General features: G+C 46.7%; 1 protein-coding gene across 1 annotated transcript in view; it reads right to left on the bottom strand.

Annotated features, from left to right (window-relative positions):
- VSTM4 (V-set and transmembrane domain containing 4) overlaps nucleotides 1-20,565 on the bottom strand; it is an 84,573-nt gene that overhangs the window by 46,238 nt on the left and 17,770 nt on the right. The window contains exons 3-4 of the mRNA XM_061196304.1: nucleotides 15,817-15,885; nucleotides 8,274-8,381 (exon numbers count right to left, since the gene is read on the bottom strand). Of these exons, the coding sequence (XP_061052287.1) occupies nucleotides 8,274-8,381; nucleotides 15,817-15,885 (177 nt within the window). The remainder of the gene's footprint in view (nucleotides 1-8,273; nucleotides 8,382-15,816; nucleotides 15,886-20,565) is intronic.

Genomic DNA, 20,565 nt, shown 5'->3' with positions numbered 1-20,565 from the left:
ACTTAATACCTATATAGAACCATAGTTCATACTTCCTGAACACTTCATATGTTCCTGGCACTATTCTAAGCTTATTATATAGATCAGTGGTCTTTAGTCTGGGGTTTGCATACCCCTGGGCACTCTTAGGAAGAACAGTTTTAAGGACACCTGTTTCTGGATTCTCACCTCCCATGGTATTCTTTCCTTAGAATTCATTCACCTGGAACTTGCCTGAGGTCTGGCTGTATTCCTTTCCCTCCCTCCCTGTTACATCACCCTTTCTACTTCATAAAATCAAGGCATACCTCTTACACACCCTGACTTGTACTACAGAGACCTGTCCTGGGGGTAAAAGCCAGTGGGCACATCAATGGCCCCAATGAATCAATAAATGATTTAAAATATTGGTGTCAGTGTTGAGAAAGCAATGGCTGGGTAAATAAACTTTTCACTAGAGGAAAGCTTTCCAATATTTTGCTTTCAACAAGGATTGAAATATGACCTAATCCAGTTGTCAGCTGGTAGAGTATTAAAATCATTTTCGATGATAGATCATTGTGACTTTTGACATAAAACTCAGAAGCAATTTAAAGTACTGAGTGGTATAAGGAAACTTCATCCGTTCCTGCCTCTTTTTATATTGAACGAGGTATTTCAGAGCTAACATCTCTTAAAAATATAGGAATAGAAGTGATGCTGAATTCTATTACAAATTCATACAAGAATATAGGAAGTAAAAATAAAAATCCATTTCAATAAATATACATTTCCAATAAAATTTTACTTCTTATGATTATTAATTATTTATCTAAACTTATATTTATGTGGTTTTGATTAATTTTGTATTCATTTCTAAATCTTTACTAATTGTGCAGTATTTACTGATAACTCAATCCAGGAAAAAAATTTAGCACCTAGAGACTTGTGGAATAAGGAAATTTTTAAAATCTTAATTTAAATTTTTATACACATACTATTTTACAGAGAAATATAATCAGTGATCAACAAAGAACTTTCAAAACAAAAATGTATGAAGATAGGATAAAATTTTGTGGGGGAAGTGGACTGAAGATAAAAATTCAAAGAGAAGACGGGACAATATAAAATTTCTAACAGCTAAAGTTTGTTTATGGAGTCTTTTTAAATCAACAGATGTAGTTAAATTCATGATACTTAGATGTAAAGGAAAGATTTAACCATTTCTTTTTAAGATGTCAATATTTGCCTTGGAAATTACATCCTTTACAACAATTTATATTTACGATAAAAAAGTTTAGATGTCAAAAATAAAAAACGTTCAATGATGCATAATTTTTAAAATGATTTTAGGGGCTATGCAAACAAAAATGTTTGAAGACCACAACTTTGTACTCTAATTCAATGTTCACAATAACTTTGTCATCATACCTATTTTACAGTGGAGGACACTGAGGCACAGAGAGGTTAACGGCCTAGCCCAAGGTCACACAGCTAATATTATGGGCTGAGCTGTACCCCCTCCCAAATTCATATGTTGAAGCCCTAAAGGCCAATACCTCAAAATATGACTGCATTTGGAGATAGAGCCTTTAAAGGAGTGAGTAAGTTAAAATGAGGTCATTAGGGTGGGCTGGTGTCCTTATAAGAAGAAATTAGGGATACAGACATGCACAGAGGGAAAACCATGTGAAGACACAGGGAGACAACGGCCACCTATAAGCTTTGCTATGGCAGCCCGAGCAAACTAACACACCTGCGAAGGGACAAAACTGGGCAGCCTGACTCCAGAGCCCTCTTGTAACTACTCCACACCATTCCCAGAGGAACTGGGCGGCTGGTATTAGGGCTCCTACAGATGAAAAAAGTAGTGTCCAGGATAAACGGCTGGTCCCCTGTGCCAGTGCTGGAGCAGGGCAGAGCCGGGACTGGGCCCTAGAGAACCCCATGCTCTGACCTGTGTTTGGGAAAGTCCAGTCCAGGGGCAGTAAGGCGGGCAGCCTGCAGATCAGGAAGCCAGGGAGCAGGAGAGCAGCTGGGGGGCTCCTTAGTAATTGGTCATGGGGGCGAGGGGCTAACTCAGAAGGGCCAGGAGCCTGGCGAGGAGAGTCAGTGTCAGGCACAGGACGTGCACCTCGGCCAGCACTTGCCAACTGAAGCTTATGAGGTCTCAGCCCAGTGACTGCAGGGCTGATGTCCCTTTAATGAAGAGGGACAGCCCAGGGGCCAAAAGTGATCCTGGGCACCAAGGGGAAGAATTATGGGCATCTGAGAAACAGACCTTGCCTGGAATCTCCCTTAAATATGCATAGCATAATCACTGCTGATTACATAACTGTGTCACCTGTCTTAGTTAGGGGTTCCCAGAAGCAGAGCCTATAAGACAGGGATTCAAGTGCAGAGTCTATGTGGGAGGTGATCCTAAGAAACCCACTGGAGAGTGGGGAAGTGAGACCAGGAAGAGAAGAAAAGCAATGAAGGGTGATTCTGGAGCCAGTCTCCACCACAGGCCACAGCCTGGCACCCAGGGCACTTGACCCAAAGGCTCCCAGCTCCACGCAAGGCAACCAACCTGCAGAGAAATGAAAACTCGGGACATGGTGTTTTTTAAGTGGTGACTTGTGATCTTCAGGACTTGGAGGACTCTAAAAGAAAGGGCTGTTTTTCTCACCTCTTCTGATAGGAAGACATCTGTGAGCACGAGGTCCCGAGCCACCCTTCCTCTGCCTCGTAGCCTGGGGCCACACTGCACCCAGACGCCACCGCATGGCCAAACCTCCCAGATGACATGTCCAGGCTGGAGGCCATCACTGCCACCTGGGACTGTCCCTGTCACCACTACCTACCCCACTATGGTTAATTTGGGGTGGAGGCAGCCATGCCCCCCATCCTATCACGCTCTGTAGCAGTGTTAGGGCCTCTGAGGTATGGCTGACCTTCCCCCTCATTGCCCCTCAACTTGCCTGCACCTTCTTCAGAACCCCAGGCCTCGCAGAGACTCTGAGATAGGTCCCGTGGATATTCCTGTTCCGTTCACAGAGCATTCTGCACGCACGGTGAGCACAGTGGCATCCCCTGCACAGGGCCCGGCGCATTTGCACAGCGCTCTCCCAGCCTCCTCCCGCCCCAGCACAGGCAGGCGCCCTGCAGCCGGGAAAAGCACCATCTGCATCTCTCTGGGGGGAGGGTCAGGACTGGGATGCCCTCTTCCCGCCCCAGCCGTTTCCCCTGCTCAGCGGGGTGCCCCCGCCACGCCAAGCTCAAGAGCCAGCCCCTCCAGGAAGCAGCCCTGCCCCGACCACGTTTCCAGGCCGGCACGGTTACAAGGACAGGTAAAGCCGACTCCCTCAGTCACCAGGTGGAAAGCTGAGGAGGAGAACCAAGTTTTCTACCTCCTGTTGTCTTGCTACAAAGAGCATTTTAGGGCCACAGCCGTTCAGTGAAAGCACCAGTGCATAAAGCTCTCTATCTAGAGTCATGCTGTCCTGTATGGCAGTCGTGAGCTGGGGTGGCTATCAAGTACGGGAAATGTAACTGGTCCAGAATATGATGTGCTGGAACTGCGAAATCTTAGGGGCTCAGGATGTTTATTTGGGGCCTGAGAAGACCTGCCGGATTTCAGCCTTCATATGAAAAAAGGAATGTAAAATATCTCTTTCAGAATCTTTATGATGATGCTTGTTGAAATGGTATTTCAGATATATTGGGTTTAATAAAATGGATTAAAATTAATGTCACCTGTTATCTTTTTACTTTTTAAATGTGACTACTAAAAAAAAAAAAGTCCAACTACATGCACAGCCCACCTTGTATTTCTACTCGGGACAGTGCACAGGGGGGTTGTATTTGCCCTAGCCGTCGGGAGGGCTGAGCCACCGTCACCATGACTACAATGGAGGGATGCCACCTGGAGAGGGGGACCACACACAGAAGAAGGTGGCCCCTGGAGCTGCGCAGGCCCAGGACTGGCAGCCACGGCACCGGGGAAATTGTCCCCAGAGCCCTGTGAGGTAAGAGTAACTTTTATCCCCATTTCACAGCGAGGACACCTGGGGCTCAGGATGTTTATTTGGGGCCTGAGAAGACCTGCTTTACAAGTAAAGGAGCTTGAATCCAGGCCCTAGGTCCAGCGCTCTATTCACGAAGCTACTGGGGAAGCTTCCGAGCACCCACTCGGGGAGACGGGTTCCCTTCTGATGGGGCAGTGGGCCCAGGAGAGCTCACCGAGCCTTCCCACATGCTCTGATGACCAAGCCTGCGTCTCAGAAGTGTTTGGAGGGGAGAGCTCATGCTGGGGTGTCCCAGTGTCCGAGCGTCTCTGATGCCAGGCTGGTGAGCCCTTCATCCTCCCCAAGGTGCCAGGGACAACTTGTCCACAGCCACCCCATTCCGTACCTGGCAGCCTCCTCCCTCCACTAAGCAGGGCTGTGAGTGGGAGGCAGCGCCCCAGCTCCCTCTTTCTTGTACTTCTGGGTGAAAAGATCACAGGCCCTTTGATCCCATCACCACGGGGAAGCAAGCGGAGAGCCAGTTTGTGGCAGGCAGATGTAGCTGCTTAGCAAGCCGTGGGGAGCCTGGCTTTGGAGCCAGGGTTTTAGCACATCGAGTGCAAGCTAAACACAGTCGTGACAAACATGGGAGCCGAGACAAAGGGGCTAGACCCCTCTTCCTCTGATTGCGTGTGCCTTCAAAGCTATCCTTTTAAAAGCTCAAACACGGAAGGTTGAGGGATTGTTGGGGCCACACCAAAGCAGCAGGTATGGACTCATTCCAGAAGAAGCAAAGGCCTTTGAAACCAGTGTGCTTGAAAATCCACTAGAGTAACGCCACCAGGATTGGTGCATTCCAGGGTGACTCAGAGCTGCAGAGGCCCTGGGATGAAGTTCCGGGCACCCCGGCACTCACAAAGAGTAGGGATGGAGACCCACAGCTCAGAGGAAAGTAGAAAGTAAGTCACACGTGGTGCAATTAACTCCAGCTCTATGAGCAATGAGCACCCTAGGAGGACAGGGTGAGGGCAGGGCAGCAGGAAGGTGAGAGAGAAGGGGACTGGCCCTCAGGTCCCCTGGCTTCCAGGATGGGGTGTGTGTATCTCAGGGGCCCAGCGGGAGATCACATCAGGAGCAGAGACAGCTACTCTGACATCCTCTTTTCAGACAGATCTTGCTGAGCAAGCGGGAGAGCGGGTGCCAGGCTGTGTGCCTCTGCTTCCCACGTGTGTGTGAGCAGCCTGCAAACCTGGGTGCTCTGTGGCTCCCACGCAGGCAGGAGGATGCAGAAGGACCCAGACACACACTTGCATAGGAAACCCAGAAACTGTCTATATAACAATGGGGTCTGGGCCTGATTTGATTTTTGTGCATCCAGGCAGCATAGTTTATCTATGAGTTTCATTTCAAGATAGTAATGGGATCATTTCAAAATATTCATTGTAAAGAGAAGTGCTGAGCAGGCTAGAGTGAAGAAGAACTGGTTCTAAGGCCTTGCTACTCAAAGTGAGGCCTCCCATCATCAGGGTGGCGCTGCCTGCACTTCTCATTAGAAATGCAGACTGTCAGGCCTGCCCTTACGCTCTGAATCAGAACCTGCACTGGAGCAGGTTCCCAGGTGAGCAGTCTGTTCCTGAAGGTCTGGGCAGTGCTGCTCTACACCTCCCAGGTCCAGGTGAGCGCTAACGCCAGGCCTAACATGCACGGTCCTGCCAGGGATACAGGATGCCAGCCTGTGGGCAGCGGTTGTACCAGACGAATGCCAAGCCCCCGAGGAGCTGCGGGAGCCGTGAACTGCTGTCTGGGGAGGACCTCAGCAACAACCGCATTGAAGCCTGAAGGAAAATTCCTGGGCAACGTCAGCCCCCAGATGGCTGAGGTTTTCTTGAACAGAAACACGGAGGCTGAGGATCAGGCTGGGCTCGGGCTCTGCCACTCCCTTGTTTCAGGACTTGATCACGCTCCCCAGCTGTGTCCTCGGTCAAATGGGAGCAATACGGGCAGTCATTCGGGCTGGTGGTGAGGATTCATGAGAATGCGGAGGGGTCTGGCCCACAGCAAGTGCTCAGGCAAAGCTCCTGACAGCTCATAGGGCTTCGGACGCTGTGCACAGGCACGCACGAGGCCATCTGGAGCCCACTCCCAGGGGCACGAGGGCGGCTAAGGTCTGGGTTCTCAGTGGCTCTGTGGGAAGCCTGGAGCTTATGTCCCAGTCTGCCTTGTTGGCTTTGGAGGAGAAGGACTTCTCCTGAACTGCCTACGTTGCTTTGTTTCCCTGCTCCTCCCCACGGCCTAACAGGGCCTGCACTCCAGGCAGATTTCTCTATCATGCCCCTGAGCCCAGGCAGAGGTGCCTTTCGAGCAAAACAGGCTTGGAGACTGCCAATGTGGCATCCAAACTCCAACAGCTGGGAGCAAAGCAGCTGGGAAGCAAAGCCATTTGCCCACCATTTGTTGAGCAGCTGTCATGAGCCGAATTCCAAGGAGAATGGGTCAGACGCATGGTCCCTGTCTTACACACCGTCCTCCTGGAGGGAGGCAAATACACTGGCACGTGTGCAACATGTGCCACGAGCTCATCAAAGCCATCAAGTCTTTGGAACAGGAGAAAAGCTCGGGCACCGTGGATGAGGTGTGCGCAGGCGTGGAGGGAGGCTCTCGGAGTACAGCACGGACACACAGAGCACGGTGGGCAGGGCACGGGCTGCGGAAGAAGGATCTGGCTAGAGCTCTGGCTCTGCTTCCAGTGCTGCGTGGCCTGTGCACCCGTCCAGCTCCCCATCCCTTCTTCACCCTGCTCGGGCCCTGGAGGCTGACCTCTGTGCACGTCCTCTGGCTTCCGGTCTGGGAGGAAAGGAAAGCAGCCGAGGGACACCTGAAGGCAGGGGGCAGGGAGGGGCTGAGGAAGGTAGGCTCCTGGCTCCCTCCCTGCTGCGGCCTGGTTTGGCATTGCCTGAGTCCCTCTTCTAAGGCTCTTATTGGTGACAATCCTCCCACAGCTGCAGCTCTCAAAAGTTCCAGAAACCTCTTCTCCCCTTGTCCCCTAAGCTCTAGGGTGGAAACAGCATCCCACAGGTGCTGGTCCCTGAATGCCTTTCTCTCCCTCCCTCCCAGATTCCTGTAGCCCTGACTGCACCTCTGGGGAGAGTCCCCTCTGGAAACTCTGCTCAGTTTCCCTGTTTAATTGTCCCCCTAAGCCATGACCACCAAATCTAATACTTCTCAGCTTTATGACCTTGGGCTAATAGTAATAATTATTATATATAACTATAACCATATGTCATCATAAATGCAGGACACTTACAAGGAGCTGGAATGGGTAAAGAGTTTTATTTGTGTTTTGTTTTTTTTTTCAACTTAATCCTCACAACAATCCTGTGAGACTGGTATACTGGTATTTTCCCCATTATTTAGAGGGAGAAGGTGAGGCACAGCAGGTAAGTCATCAGCTGGTAGGTGAAGAGTCGCCATTTGAACCAGAGTTATTCTAATTCCAGACCCCAGCTCTTACCCAGATCATCTCTGGGAGCTGCAGGGTCCCCATTTGTTTCAGAAATTCTGAACTCGGGGTGCACAGGGAGGGTATTTCAGAGGAAACAGGAGCTGGTGGAAACGCGACCTGGAGGTTTGGTGAGAGGCGGGGACTAGAGAGAGAAAGCAGGCAGCATTCATAGGGAGGTAAGAGTCAGAGTCATGAGAACTGTAATCACTAAGGAAGAAAGAGTAAAGCAAGAAGGGGCTAAGGACAGAACCCAGGGGACAGGGACACCACAAGAAAGGAGACAGAAGGAAGGGAACACTCAGACTGGACAGTAAGAGAAGGGAAGGGGTGCCTTTCTAATCCCATCTGCCTGCCAGGCACAGTGTCAGGTACCGTAATTAAATTATGAACACACAACAACATTCAATCTAAGGAAGGTGGTGTGATCCCATGTCATTTAATAAATGAGGAAACCAAAGTTCAGAGTGGTTAAGGAATGTGTCTAAAAACTCAGTCTTTAGCAGCAGAGCCAGAATCAAACCCAGAGTCATCTGACTCCACAGCCTCTTCTGGGAGGAAGAGAGAGGTAAGGGCCCTCAGAAACCGCGGAAGGAAGGGATTCGAGAAAAGGGGGTACTGAAATGATGTCAACAGTGGCCACAGTTGATTTCAGCAGAGTCTAAGGTAGACACATCTCCTCACTCACACTGCTTACCAGTCACAGGTGAATAATCCCTGACTCAGGATGCATCTTTCAACCAAAGTGATACTTTGCCCAACATCTTCCGCCTGTCTGTGGTTTGGCTGTGCTCCCACTCCAGACATGACTTTATCTGTTCTCTTACCTCTGGATTTCTTCTTGCTAAACACAGACTGCCAGATGATGGTCAGGGTGAAGAGCAGAACGCTGAGAATCCCCACACAGCACACGAGCACAGCATACACGTAGAGGTCTAAAAGGCAGGGACACGCAGGTGATTGTCGGGACAGGCCACACCACAGGAGATGCTCCAAATAAAAAAACTTCACACGTTATCAAAACTCAACTCAAAATGAACCACGAGCCTAAATGTAAAATAGAAACAAGAAAACTTCTGGAGAAAACAAAGAAGAAAAATCTTTGAGATCTAGGACTAAGCAGAGAATTTTTAGACTTGACACCAAAAGCACCATCCATATAAGGAAAACTTGATAAATTAGAAAAATTAGATTTCCTCAAAATTTAAAACTTTGCTCTGTAAATACCCATATGAAGAATGAGATATCCCATATATTGGATACAGAACAGAACAGCCTATCAGAACAGCCAAAATAAAAACTAGGACAATACCAAATGCTGACAAAGATACAGATAAGACATTGCTGGTGTGAATGTAAAATGGTATGGCCACTCTGGAAAAACAGTTTGGCAGTTTCTTAAAAGATACACCTATGACTATCATGCAACTCACCAACTGCTCTCTGGGGCATTTGTCCAGAGAAATGAAAACTTAAGTTCACACAAAAACCTGTATGTGTATGTTTGTAGCAATTTTATTCATAATAACCAAAAACTGGAAACAGCCCAGATGTCCTTCAGTGTGTGAATGGGTAAACAAACTGTGGTCCATCCACACCATGAAACACTTCTCAGCAATAGAAGGGAATGAACTATTGCACAAAGCATTATATTCAGTGGAAAAAAAATCCCCAAAAATTACATACTGTATGATTTTATTTATACAACGTTTTTGGAACGACAAAATGATAGAAATGGAGAACAGATTAGTGGTTGCCAGGGGTTAAGGAGGGAACAGACGGGAGAAAAATGGGTCTTGCTATCAGGGACCCTTGTAGTAATGGGAATGTTCTGTATCTCGGCTATATCAATGTCAATATCCTGGTTGCAATGTTATACTACAGTTTTGCAAGATGATACCATTGGGAGAAATTGGATAAAAGGGCACCAATTGGTACAAGGAATCTCTCTGCATTACTTACTAGAAATATATGTTAATCTACAATTATCTCAAAATAAGTTTGTTTTACGTTCCAATGATTCAATCATGTTCATGTATATCTTAGTTTAGGCTGCTGTAACAAAATACCATAGACTGGGTGATTTAGACGACAAACATTTATACCTCGCAGTTCTAGAGACTAGGAAGTCCAAGATCAAGGCACTGGCAGGTGCGGTGTCTGGTAAGGACTCTATTCCTGGTTTGGAGACGTCTTCTCTTGGTATCCTCACGTGGAGGAGAACAGAGAGCAAGCAAGCAAGCTCTCAAGGGTCCCTTCTTATAAGGACACTAATCCCATTCATGAGGGCTCCATGCTCATTACCTAATCACCTCCCAAAGGCCCTACCTCCTGATACCATCACATTAGGGGTTAGGATTTCAACATATGAATTTTAGGGGACACAAACATTCGGACCATAACAATATACATCCATTTCTTAAACTCCAGTGATCAACTTTGTCACCAATCTGATTGGTAAAATGCCCAAACTGCTCAGAAAGCAAAAGGGAAGCTAGAATGATTATTTTAATCTTCTATGAAGCAAAAGGCTGCAGATATTTGAACTTAGTAAATGTTTGAACTTAGCAAAAATGTTTCTCTGCTGACAAATTTCTTTAGCCAACAGACATACTCAGCCTGCTCTTAGGTACAAGAAATATAATGATGAACACCCAGAGGTCTTCTCGTCAAGAAATCAGAGGGCTGCATGGTACCTGAACCATAGAAATACGTGTCCAGAACCAGAAACACGCAGAAGAGGGACCCATCCCGGTTGGGGAGGTTGGGAGGGGCTTCCCAGAGGACTGGACCTCTGTGGTGAGTTGTAGTTAAAGTAACACAGAAAATGCAAAAATACAGAGAGAGAATAAAAATAGAGAGAGAAAAAAAGTCATCAGCCATCCATCACTTTGAGTTAACTACTGCTGTACTTTATGATGTATATGTATAATTTTTAAATTAAGATCATTTATATCTGTTTTATATCTTTCTTTTTATTTAAATTTCATTTTCTCATTATGCTCTCTTCAAAAAGTGATTTTAATTTTGAAAACTATGATAAAAGTTTGTGGTATTAGTACATCATCATGAAAGACTTAATATCTTATCATTGGCTACTCTAAGTGTTCCGAACTTCCCTATAATAAATGATTCTATGATGAGTATTCACAACCTTAAACCTTAATGAGTCTCAGATTAAAGTTCCTAGAAGTGGAATTACTGAGTCAGCAAGAATGCACTCGGGACCTAGAGAAGCAGCTGATTAAGTGCTTAAGCTGAAAAAGCAAGCAGTAAGCCTACTGGGGTGGCTGGCTTCTGCGGCGAGCCTGGAGAAGCAGGTAAGGCTATGGTCAAGGAGAGGGAAGGAGGGGGAATGGGATGGAATCAGACATCTCGGGTTCCCCTGGGAGGCCCAGGGATGTCCCTGCCCCTGGAGCGCCTCCCTTGGTCTCAGGTTCAGCCAGCATATTCACTTAAGCTAGTTCGAGTAGGTTTCTTAGAAGGCAACTTAGAAGCCTGGACTAAAAATAAACTAAGTAGAAAACACAATACGACAAGGCTGCAGGTGAAGGGAGCACTTGCACTAATATTTAGGGAACAGGGCAGGTGGGTGGGAACGAGAAAGAGTATCCTACAAAGGGAGCAGGAGCCAGTCACAGGAGCCGAGGAGGACCCAGTGAGAGTTCTAGAAGCCAAGAGAGTAGAATGTTGTAAGAAAGATTCTCTACCAGCATCACGTGCTACTGGAAAACACCCATTGGGATTCCCCACTAGGAAGCTACTGGAAAAGTCCTGGAGGAAAGCCCATTCAGTGTGATGGGAGGGACAAAGCCAGGTTACAGGGGTCGAGGAGCTCAATGGGGTATGAGGAGACTGAGCTAGAAATAGAGAAAACTCTCTCCTGTAACTGAGATCAAAACTGCCTTTCTAAATAGATGCCTGTGTCTCTGATGTGTGGGCCTTGCAAATTAATACGGCAGAGAACTCTGCAAGTGGTCAGTTAGGAGATAGGTTTGGGCCTCCATTTAAACAACATGAAATTCCAAGGGACAGAGCAGAGGTCACAGACTGGGACTCAGGACAGGATACAGGACAGTACAGAACACGGAGAACATAAGGCCAGTCCTGGATTCACACACTGTTGAGCAAACTATTCCGGGAACAGGACTGCAGAGCCATTTCTGGCACCAGAGGCTGGGAAACTATGTGGTCACAGTGCCAGGCAGACAGAATGGACGCCGGTGGGTGCAGCATCTGCCTCAAAAGGATTCCGGAGATTCGGGCCCCGGGACCAAAAGGCAACAGCAATTTGGCTTCAGTCTTGGGATGGAGAGAAGAACTATCTTCCTAAAGTTTCTGCACTGCTGGAGTGAAGCGACCTAACCCACGAGCTCCCCTCTTCATCAGAACTCTTTCTTTGGTTTTGGGACTGCAGGAACCAAAGGGGGAACAAGGTCGCAGCGAGACTCTCCCACAAGTGTCCCCAGAAGCATGCTGCAGACATCTGCGGCCCACTCTCAGGCAGGAGGCAAGGGGCACCAGGAGGCCCACATGATGGTTTCAGATCACAGCCTCCTCAATGTGCACAGAGGGGGCTCGCCACAGGGAGCCACAGCTGCAGTCATAAAACATCTGGCCTGTCCGGAAGGTTCAGCTACGCTGCCAAGCACACAGGCCCTCCAGGCTGTGGACACCGGCCAGCAGGCACCAGCCGCCCGCATGTGGGTCCCCACAGGCCTAGAACGGATCATGCCTGCTCTATTGTATTCTTGAAGCCGCAAGAACATTAAAAAGTGTCACCTTGTAGGAGGAGGAAAAACTCAAGAAGAACACCTGAGTTTCCCTGGATTGGGCAGCAGCCACTACCCCAAGGTTCTGACTTTTTCCTCTGTTCCAATCATTCCTTTGCTGCACAAAGGCTATCTCCCTACTGTATCTACTCAGAATGCCAAAACCACCTCCCCTTTCTCTGAAAACAAAGGTTAAACCCTGAGCCATCTGAGCCGGGGTCACAAACTCCCAACACTCCAGGGATACATTTTGCCAGCAGGCTAGAGCCAAGCTCTGCCCCGGTGACACAGGCAGCCACAGTGCAGCTCCAGACATCGTTCTCAGGCTGGAATACTGGCCCAACGTTGCCCTATCTTCCGTCTTTTCCTTTACCTTTTATATAAACACCTCTCTAATAATAAATGTGGGCCAGAGGTTTTCAAACTCAGACCCAGCCAAACAATGCTTGTCCAGAGGCTGAATCCAAACCTTCAGGTTCAAATTGAACAAAACATCTGCACTTAACCAAATCTGGGCTTAGCTTTTAAAATACCACAGAACACTGAATAATTCTAAAAATCTTGTTATATTCTCCAAATTCACTTGCAGTTTCGTCTTCTGCCATTGGACTTCCAAAGACATTGCTTCGTTGGACTCAGTTGCAAGCCGCCATGCAGAAAGTTATCTCCCCGCTGCCCCCAGCCCGGGGCCTCCCTGAAGCAGATGGTGGCACTGGCAGGCTGGAGCGATGTGCACACGGCAGGGAGGCCAAGACCGGGTGCACAATGTCTGCATGCCAGCTCCTACCCTCCCAGAAAGCCAGGCCACGCCAGGCAGAGCGGTCCCCGTGAAAGGCAGCCTGCACACCTCTTGCACGGCAACCCTGAGGCCAGCTGGAGTATTCAGAGCTGCTTTGAAACCCAGTGACCCCAGCATTCCTCAGCACAGGGAAGGAACCCAATTCCCCCCGAACCACTAAATCCAGAAGGTCAATGTCCGTCCTCTACATTTCCAGGGCAACGACAAATACCTAGATCACAGTTATGTTGAGAAAACCTCGTACTTCTACTAATTTTTTTATCCAGCCGGTGATAATATCTTGCTCAGGGAGAAATACCTGAGCAATAGCCTTGAGGGATTTTAACTCATTCCAGCATCTCACCAAGAGGACTGACAATGCTTTTTTTGTGTGCTGCAGGCACACAGCCAGGCTGAGCTAAGCCCCAGGAGGATGGATATCCGTCCTCAAGCCCTGCCACAGCTCTCCCATCCAGGAACAAAAGGGCAAAGGCCTGGGATCCGGCGCTGGGGAATTTCAACTGTACCCCTGACCTCGCCAACGCTGTGGCTGGGTTAAAAAAGCAAAACCCATAGATGCTGCTGCCGCTGCTGCTGCTAAAATCACAGGGAAAGAGCACTTTGGACACAGCTGCTCTGAGGCAGGATACACAGTGAGAATTCCAATTCAGCCTTCCTGAAGGGACCTAATTCTCTGTGTTGAGAAGATAGTGCATGTTGGCCTACAGATTTTGTGCAGAGTTAGATTGAGAATAACCCTCATATTCTGTAGCTACACATGAATTTTAAAATATCATTAATTATACAAAGTGTTTTAGAGATGCTGATTGTGCCACAAGGCGTGTGTGGACTTTTAAATGCTACAATCCTGCCAAATATATAAAGTCTTGGGTTTTGCACCATAGCATTTTCAAACAGTTCTTGGATCACTTGCACCAGAAACACCTCAAGCCCTGATGAAGTGCAAATTCTTTTATCTCTTCCTAAATATAATAATCAGATTCTTGGCGAGGGGGTGGGGCAGGGCGGGGGGGCAGCCCAGAGTCTGGGTTACTAACAACTCCCCCATGATATCCTTATGCATCTGATGATAAACAGGGCTTCTGCTGTCACATCTGCCAGTGGCCTACCTTAGGGAGCCCCCAGGACATCTCCAGACTCCCACCTCTTCCCAGTGCCTGGGTCATAGGACAGCCTCAGAAATACGGATACATCAATTGCTTTTTCTACTGCTTCACTTTATGAGGAGGAAAGTCACACATCTCTTTGTTAACAAATAGACATTCACTGAATGAGAGACTAAGGGAGGGAATTGGGGATTATTTTACTTGGAGGTCATCAAGTACAGAAAAAGCCATCTACAAAATGTGCAGAAGAAAAGGCAGGGAATACAAAGAATCACTGTTAGAGTGCAACCCGAGAAATGCAATATTTATGACTTCAAAACGAAACAATCCTAATGGCCTACCTGAGTGACACCTTATGGTTTGCAAACCATGTTCATAATTATGGTTACATTTTTCTAAGAGAGAAAGTTCCTCAATCCACTGCTTTTAACTAGCTGTTGGAAGACATAGGTTTGAATCCAAGTGCTCTCCCCCAAGGGCAAGTTCTTACACCTGTTGAATTAACAAAAGGTGATGGTGAAGGCCCAAGGCACACGTCTCCTTAGATCCTTTTGGCTAGGTCCATACATCATCAAAAAATGCAATGCCTTCACAAGATGTAATCCTTCACAGTTTCTTGATCACATCTTAACATTAATCTGTTTTGTTCGTTTTTTTTTTTAACTGATCAAAGGTTCTCCCTGAGAACTCACAAAATACATTCTTTCATTGCTTATGGTCATAATCCTCAACCACTTTACAATAACAATTTCTGTGAGTTTTCCATACACTAAGGCCATATACTTTCTCAACCTCGGCACTCTTGACTTTTGGGGCCAGATAATTCTTTGTTGTCAGGGCTGACCTGTGCATTGGAGGATGCGTAGCAGCTTCCTTGGCCTCTACCCAATAGATGCCAATAGCACCAAAATGCTAGTCGTGGCAACCAAAAATGTATCCAGACATTGGCAAATGTTCCCTAGAGGGATAAAATCGCCTCCTGTTGAGAATCACTGCTCTAAGGCCCCAGTCTGAGTGTACTTCAGAATCACTCATAGGTCTTGTTAAAACCCAGATTGCTGAGTACCACCCCCTGAGATTCTGATTCCATAAGCAAGGGTAGCACTCAACACAGTGCATTTGTAACAGCCTTCCAAGTGGTGCTGATGCTGACGTGATGCTGATGCTGGTGGTCTGGAACCAGTTTTGGAAAACACCTCCCTAAGGTCATGGCTGCATGCTGGCAACTCATGAAGAGCTTTTAACAAGTTCCAACTTAATCAGAATCTCTAGAGATGTGGTGCAGGCATTAGCGTTTTTAAAGCTCCCCAGTGATGCTAACATGGATTGAAAATCAATTGCTTAAGGTTTACAGATGTTTCCAGAATCCCAAACTCCTTAAGAAACCTGAGATAAAATTAGTCACAGTAGATGTAATTTGCATTTTTATATTACTTGAAGATCCCTCCCTCATATCACCTCGGAGTAGAAATTCTGGCGCAAAACAAACAACCCCAAAGTATGCAGACTGGAGCTTTCATGTCTGTTTTTTCAAAATCTGTGGGCTGATACCACCAGTGATTTCCAACCTACTCTTGAGTAAGTTTAGGGCAAGAAAACCATTTGATATTAGGGCAAAACTAAGAAGTCTATTCCTTTCCTATTATCTAAAAGTGAGGCTGCATCTTATAATAAAGAAATAAGCAATCATTACCTTCAAAAAATGCCCAGGTCTCTTTCTTTTTCTCAAACGATGAATCTTCAGAAGCTTTGAGGGAAATCACTGTAAGACAAAAAAGAAATGGCATAGCATGAAGTGGAGTAGCTTATGGACCTGGCCCACCTCAGTCCCAAATAATATCATATGGTATATATGGCACTTACATTTATAAAGTAATTTTCATATTTGCAAAAACCACATTTAATTGTCACAACCCACAAGCCAGGGGAAGGTGCAATGACTTACATATAACAAGTAAGAGACCAGAGAGGGGAATTAAGTTGCTGGTACTCAGTCCAGTAGAAGCCTCACTCACCCCATAGACTTGCTAAATAAAGAGTTCCCCAGTGGGAATTCCAAGAACCAAAACATTATATATTTTACCATTTTAGTGGACATCTTTCCAAAATGTAGTATACTTGCCTGGGTATCCCTAGATAGAGAAGCCTGAGGTCATCTGATGACTCAGGGTCAGTGCTTTGAGCACATTCTCCATGTAAGACAGTCACACAGCTGCAAGCATCTGATTTTGAGATTATTTTGTCTGCTTTCAGTCAGTGGTTGAGCACTGAATTCACTGTGCCTGCTTTCAATTGTCAGCGAAACAGAATTGAGTTACACTTTCTGAGATGATGGAAATGTTCTGTGTCTGCAAGGCACATACAGCTGCCACTGGCCACATGTTTTTATTGAGCATGTGAAACATGGCTTGTCCACATGGGACTAAGAAACTGAATTTGTAACTGTATTTCATTTTAATTAATTTAAATTTAAATAGCTACATTTGGTCAGTGGCTACCACACTGAAGAGCTCTAGAGAAGAGAATCTCTAAGACCCAAATAAAAAGACAAAGGTGGCTAGAATAAAAATTGAATCAATATGAGAGGTAAGGAATATGGCAAAGATGGTCTGGAACTTTATTTACTGCCCTTCCCACAAACTTTTATATTATTATTGTCATGGATTCCAATTCTGAATTTTCCATCTTTATTTTTCTCCAGGCCTTGCACTGGGTATTTCCATTGATCTACCACACAGATCACTAATCTTCTCTTCACCTGTGTCTAACCTGCTGGTAAAGCCATCTCTTAAATTTAAGATTTCATTTATGGATTTTTTCAGTTATAGATCATTCACTTAATTCTTTTTATATATCCTAGCTCTCTGATGAATTTATCCAGCATGTTATCTAATTTTTCAACCATATTAATCACATTATATTAATGTACATGACTGATATCTTTCACATCTGCATTGCCCATAGGCTTATTTTTACCCATTTTTGATTTTGATCTTGTCCCTTGATGTGCCTGATAATTTTTTAATTGAATGCCAGATGTCATATATGGAAAATCATGGAGACTCGAGATAAAATTTCATTTTCCTCATAGGAAATTAGAGTAGGGGGATGATCACCTAATCCAATGAGGATATGAACTGTTTAGAAGCTGGGTTTCAGTTTTTATAGGATATGGTTTCTCTCTGGTTTGCCCTTACTTCAGGGATCCCCAGTAGAAAGCCTCAAGTATTTATTATAGCGCTTCCAATTTTCATCTCACTGATAGAACTTTGCTCTATCAGAGGCTCTGCTTGCCTCCTAAACAACCTGATTGTCACTTTCTGCATAACTTTTCTCAACAAGCACTGCGTAAGAACAGCTGAATTTCTTAAAGAGTTAAGCGACTCTGACAATTGGTCTCGTTCACTGCTCTTCTCTGCACTCTATCTATATAGTCCTTCAGAGAACAATTAAGATAGCTGAAATACATATGCACATAGACAATTGTGTAATTATGTAATACAAATATACTTATGAAATATAAATATATAATTAGGAAAGCTGAAATACAGATTTTTTTCAGCATTTCTAATTGTTCTCAGGAAGGCTCTGTTCTGTGGGAAAGAACCCCTTTCCCAGTAGAACCTAAATTCCTCAAAACCAGAAGCTGGTCTTCTACCTCAGTATCACCATCTTGGGACACACTGCCTGGCAGCTGGTAGGTGCCCAGTAAATAAATGAATGATCTATTTCTTTCTGACGGCCCCTCAAAGGAAGCAATCTGGACATCCAGGAATGAACTCTTAGTGGACGTCTGGTCTTGCATGTGATATTAGACGTGTCAGACAATTCGTCCATCACCTTTCCTGCTTAATTTGCCCCACCCACAGCTCACTGCCAGAGCAACCGATCAGATTCCCCCTTCAAGAATTTGAACTAAGAAACAGAGTACATATGGTGGTTGTAGGCCCTGGGGTTGAAAAAGCCTATGGACTCTGGGGTGGGCAGCCGTGTTTGGAAAACAGGAAAGCAAATGGAGCAGAGGGCAGAACCTGCAGGAGGAAGGTGGAGGTGGGAGGACTTGATCTTGATGGCACTCTGGGTACCAAGAGGGCTGACGTGTTATTTGCTAACCTTGCATTGCATGAGCTCGGTATCCTTCAACCATCCCCACCTCTCTTCTGAATTAGCTTGAATGGGTTTTCACCTTCAACCAATTAAGCCTAGGCTGGGATAACTGCAGAGTCCTAATGAAGACAATACCGAAATGAGAAAGAAATGGATCCCTGAGGACCGTAGTTTTCAGGAGATCAGGGATGCCCATCATGGCCCAGAGCCTTACTACCCCAAGTGTGGTCCATGGACCAGCAGCATCAGTGTCACCTGGGAGCTTGTCACAAGTGCAGGATTGCAGGGGACCCAACCCAGATCTACTGGATCAGAATCTGCTTTTAAACCCAGATTCCCTGGATGAATCACATGCACTTTAAAGTGTGAGATGCACTGATGTACACTGGGTTGAGTTTCCATTTGCTGGTTATGTAACCTTGGGCAACTCACTTAACTTCCCACTGCCTGAGTTTCCCCATTTGTTATGCAGAGATGATAATAAGCTCAGGGTGAGTGTGAGAACCAGATGGGTTAATATATGTGAAATACTCAGAACAGTGCCTGAGACCCAGTGAGCCATTTTTATCCACAAGGACCTTAGCTCCGTAAGACAGGGATTTGGTCTATTTTATTCACTGCTCTAATTCCCACACCTAAATTCTAGCACGGTCCTCTGCTATCAGTCCTTTGCCTCAGAATGTGAATCTTCAGTTGTCCAAATGGTCCATAAGAAAGAGTTCCCTGACCTTGTGGCTAAACGTCTGCAACTCAGTCGGGCTGCTACCATTCCAGCAAAGGCCAGTGCCTTTGGACCACTTTTGATTCATCTTTCATTTTTTAATTTCAGAAGCTGTGGGCCCTTGATTTAGTCCAATTACAATTCCCTTTGCCTTATCTGGGATAGAAGGTAACAAGGTCTCCCCAGTGGACTTATGCAGATGGGTGTTGAAAGAGCCAACAAGCTGGGATTCAAAGCTAAGGGGGTTCTAAGCAAGGAATTCATGGAGGTTCCTCATTTCTCTCCCGTGCAGCTGTGTTATGGGAAAGTGCAGCAACTTTGTTTGGCATATGACGATCAGCAATACCAGTCATAATCTTATCTGTTCCTACAAGAAAGAAAAATTTTTACATGAACTCTGCCAGAGCTTTTGAAATTCTCCCAAGGTTCCACGTAGCTATCTTGTTTCAGCTGCTAATCCCGTGCTGTCTCAAAATGAATGCGATACACTGTCAAGCCACATGTCTGCGTCCACAGACCATGGCCAATGCCCTGCTCAAGGTGGCCTCTGTCTTGCCGCATGCTCTGAGCCCAGTGTCTCAGCCAAGAGCTAATGTGGGGGTGGGCAGTGGGCACCCCCTTGGGAAGGTTCATTACTCCAGCTGCTGGGAGTGATGCCAGCCCTGCTTCCCGGGGAGCCTTGCCTCTTCCATCCTTCCTGCATCCAGAGGTCCCGTGAAGGAGGGCGGTACCAGGACCACCTCCTCCCATGGGGTGTGGGGCCTGGGAGGAGGGTAGTGCAACTGATCAGAGAAGCAGAAGGAAGCCCAGTTTGGCCTCAGCACCAAACCACTCTTCTCAATACAGCTTTTTCAGAAAGTGGGCATTTTGATTTCTGACTCCTGTGCACATTCATCAATCGGTCTGGGCCACAGTATAAAAGGAGAGTAAAGAGCGCTCAAAAGCTAAGTCATCAACTGACCTACTGACTGCTTTGCAATTTCCTGGGGACCCCGGCGCCCAGTGCGCAGAGCCTGGCTGACCTTCTTGTGAGGTGGTGGCCCGGATAACTGGGCAGCAGGCTGTCCTGGGTCCCTCCCCAAGAGAGCAGAACCAGATGACATCTAAGAAGGGGTGGGTTGTGAGAGCCACCACGTCTCGGGCCTCTGGGAAGAACCGCTTGAAAGTGCTGCAGGATCAAACAGTCTGGAAGAACACAGCCCAGAGGCACCGAGACAAAACGATCCTATCAGCCTCATGTCTGGAGGAAGCAGGTTGGAAAGAAAGACTCTTAGTCAAGTCCCCTTTGCTGGGACCTGCGGGGAAACCATCACTCAGAGAGGTGTGAAAACTGAGACCCTTGATTTCTGACTTGGACAGACCGTCCCACCGACTCCCCTGGGGAGGGCATGTTTCACAGGCTGTGGCAGACCATGTCCCCTGAGTTCACGCCAAGACCCTGTGACAATGCCCTCTGGCTGAGGGACCTCCTGTTTCCTTCCTGGTCTCCTGTTCACCGATGATACAGAGCATTTACCTGAGCCTGCATTGAAGGACTGACCCCCGTCATCCAGTGAACAGATGGCTCATGATTTTTAGAGGCCCTGGGAAGGCCCCCCTTCTCCCAGTATTCTT

Source organism: Eubalaena glacialis, chromosome 1 (genome assembly GCF_028564815.1).
Source record: "Eubalaena glacialis isolate mEubGla1 chromosome 1, mEubGla1.1.hap2.+ XY, whole genome shotgun sequence".
Taxonomy (NCBI): domain Eukaryota; kingdom Metazoa; phylum Chordata; class Mammalia; order Artiodactyla; family Balaenidae; genus Eubalaena; species Eubalaena glacialis.
The sequence above is the reverse complement of the archived record's forward strand: the minus strand, read 5'-3'. Positions and strand labels throughout refer to the sequence as shown.